Source organism: Teleopsis dalmanni, chromosome 2 (assembly GCF_002237135.1).
Source record: "Teleopsis dalmanni isolate 2A chromosome 2, ASM223713v2, whole genome shotgun sequence".
Lineage (NCBI taxonomy): Eukaryota > Metazoa > Arthropoda > Insecta > Diptera > Diopsidae > Teleopsis > Teleopsis dalmanni.
The window spans coordinates 46308859-46312167 of record NC_051847.1 but is presented as its reverse complement, the minus strand read 5'-3'; the positions used below and the strand labels follow the sequence as shown (position 1 = coordinate 46312167).

The following is a 3309-nucleotide window of genomic DNA, read 5'->3' as shown; positions in this document are numbered from 1 at the left end:
ACTGACGCATGCTGATGTGGCTTGAGTATAAATACCAATTGTTAAAAATACTTGCATACTTTTCGGCTTATTCAGTGCTTCATTTTAATAAAGTTCAAGCTCGAACTATCTAATGTATAATATATGACAGTTTTTGATATATATGATATAAATATTATGAAATATAATTAACTATAAGTTCTTTTTGCTTTTAAACTATAGTAAAATAATTTTCCTTAAAACGACTCCTTCTGTTGTAATATAATAGGGATATTCAGACTGAACTCAGTGATTCAAAAAATTGTTTTATACAATTTATAATGCTTCTTCGTCAGTAATTTTACAAAAATAAATTATACGTAAAAGTTTACAAAGTACCAAATTACTGACTTCAGTTGGAATAATCCTAATATTTATGGTAATGTGAGTCAGTTCTACTATTTTATGAACTACCTACGCTATTGTTGGCATTCTCTAACTAATAAATCCTTATGTTGGCTATATACACATAAGAATATATAGCAATATGTACTATTTAATGCAGCACATAGTCAACTATTTCATAATAAATGCTCAGAACTATTAACATAAAACGTTGTTTTAACTTGAATTGCAGTATTTGACTTACGTGAATTTCCTTCTTTGGTGCACATGAAGACATTTAACGTTCTATGTTTAACGTTTCATTGCAGCTTTTCTCAATTGTTGTTTTCGGTTGTATATCATCGGAGGGTTGGCGTGAGGAGAATGGCAAAGACGTATGTCTATTTAATGGTGATGGAATGGCTTGCAAGTATGGCAACACAATTGGATTCTTTGGTTTCTTGGCGTCGATGGCATTCATTGCTGGTGAATTTCTGTTTGAGCGCATGTCATCGGTGAAGAGCAGAAAACGTTATGTGATGGCGGACATGGGCTTTTCAGGTCAGTGCTTAAGTACCTCTTTTATTTAACTTTTGCTCTATAAAATATTATAATACATACGTATATATTCAAAATGCAGCCGATTTAATTGTTTTACATTTCTTTTGTTCTATTTATTTATTCAGCATTCTGGACTTTTATGTATTTCATTGCATTTATTTATTTATGGTCACAATGGAGTTCAGCACCAATGCCTCCAGGCGGTATTGGTGCTAGCAATATGCAAGCATCAATTGTTTTTTGTTTCTTCTCTATATTCACATGGGTAAGCTGATGTCATTGTCTTATAGAAATTAATTTAAATACAATATTAATCTCACATCTCATATATATATATATATATATAGGCTTTATGTGCGTTTCTGGCTTATAAACGTTTTCTCATTGGAGCTGGCGATGAATTTACCTCAGCCTTTGAAACAGATCCAGCAAATGTGGTGCATCAGCAAGCGTACACAAGCTATTCAATGGATAATGATAATGATCAATATAGTGCATCTCCATTCAGTGGACAACAAGGTAAATGTTATTCCATTTTAAATGGAAATAAATATTATATAACAGACATAAAATTTGTATTAATTGCAATTTGTACACTGAAAAGGTACAGTTTTATTAAAAAATAAACAATTTAAACACTTTTATATTAAAACACTTAACTTTTTAGTTCAATACGAACTCAACGCGTTTTGCCAATCGATGCTGGATAAAAGTGTTTTACAATTGTTATAGCTTATGTGCTGATTAAGATATAATAGTTGTATAATACTAGGTTGATTGATAATTACCCGACTTCACAACAGGTGGCAGCGCTAGAACAAAATCAATTATATTTTGTATATCCGGCAAGTTTTAAACGACAGCTGTAAAAGTTGCGACTTCATAAAATGTTTGGTTAGCTTTTTGATGCTGCAACCTTGAAGCATCACTTAAAACGATAAATTATTAGAAAACTGCATTTGAACGTCATCATACTAGTGTTTTTGATGGAGACCGTCCGGGTCATCCAGAAGAGGTCACAGCCAAACGATGTTGAACGATCCAAAAACTGTATTTGTGAGATAGCAAAGATGACAAACATATCATATGAACGTGTAACGAATATTTAATATGAATATTTGGGTATGAAAAAGCTTTTGGCAAGATGGGTGCCACGTATGCTCACATATTGACCAAAAACGACAACGATTTCGTCATTCAAAACATTATTTGTAAATGTTTATATACAATCTAGCTTACTGTCAGAATCGAGTAGTAACGATTGATGAAACATGGATACATTACTTCACATTTAGTGGAAAAGAAGAAGCCAGAGAAAGGGTAAAGCCCGGGGGTATCCTCCCAAACGACCACGAACTTAACAATCAATTGATATTTTGAGTTTCAAGTGGAATAATTTTCATAAGCTATTTGGAAAAAACAGTAATATTAGTCTTCTATTATATACTATTGGATCGATTGAATGAGGAAATCAAGAAAAACCGACCACATTTGTCGAAGAAAAATTCTTTTTTTGAAGAATAAAGCACTCTCTTACACTTCAATGAAAACCATGGCAAAATTAAATAAATTACGTTACGAATTGCTTCCTAACCCAATGTATTCTGCAGATTTGGGCTCCAGGTGGACCCACATGTTTCCAAACTTGTTGAGATGGCTCCAGTGATAGAGATTTACAATTTAATGAAACTGAGGTATTTTTTTGGGGGCTTGATAAATCATATTATTTAAAATGTATCCAAACATTGAAAAATCGTTGAACTCGGTCTGTCTAACGAAAAGAGGACTATATTGAAGCATATATTCTTGCTAGAGCAGAATAAACGCACAAATGCTATATATATTAAGCACAAATTTAAATTTTATTTCAAATTTATTTTATCTCTTTCAAAATATGCTCCTTCTGAAGCGATACGCATATACCAACGCTTAACCCAATCTTCCATACACTTTTCGTAGACCCATGGAGGTATAGCTTTTAGTTCTTTCAGCGAATTCTCTTTTACCAATTCAATCAACTTGAAACGCTTACCACGAAGAGGCAATTTGAGTTTCGGGAACAGGAAAAAGTCGCACGGATCCAGATCTGGCGAATATGGTGCCTGAGCGATGACAGTGGTGCCGTGTTTGGTCAAAAAATCACGTACAATAAGAATTTTCCATAGTAAAAATTGTTAAATGCACTTGTGGTAATCTCACATTAACAGCTGCTGTAAACAATCTAATTGACAGATGGCGCTCAAATTTGTACCATATGTCAAGAAAGGGTGTACCAACATAACAAAAAAATAGCAATGAAAAGTTTTTGAAAAAGGTCTATTACTTAAGGAGTAGTTAACAAACAACAAAATACTTTTTGAGCAGAAGGTACCTACATTATTTTCCAAAATGATGCATTTTTGCTAC

General features: G+C 32.8%; 1 protein-coding gene across 1 annotated transcript; it reads left to right on the top strand.

The window, feature by feature from the left end:
- Window positions 1-626: 626 nt before the first annotated feature.
- On the top strand, window positions 627-1635 carry LOC119674462 (synaptogyrin-like). Its single transcript, XM_038085601.1, has 4 exons — window positions 627-903; window positions 1029-1168; window positions 1251-1422; window positions 1571-1635. The coding sequence occupies exons 1-4, from the start codon at window positions 651-653 to the stop codon at window positions 1633-1635; spliced, it is 630 nt and encodes a 209-aa protein (XP_037941529.1). The 5' UTR covers window positions 627-650.
- The last annotated feature ends 1674 nt before the right edge of the window (window positions 1636-3309 follow it).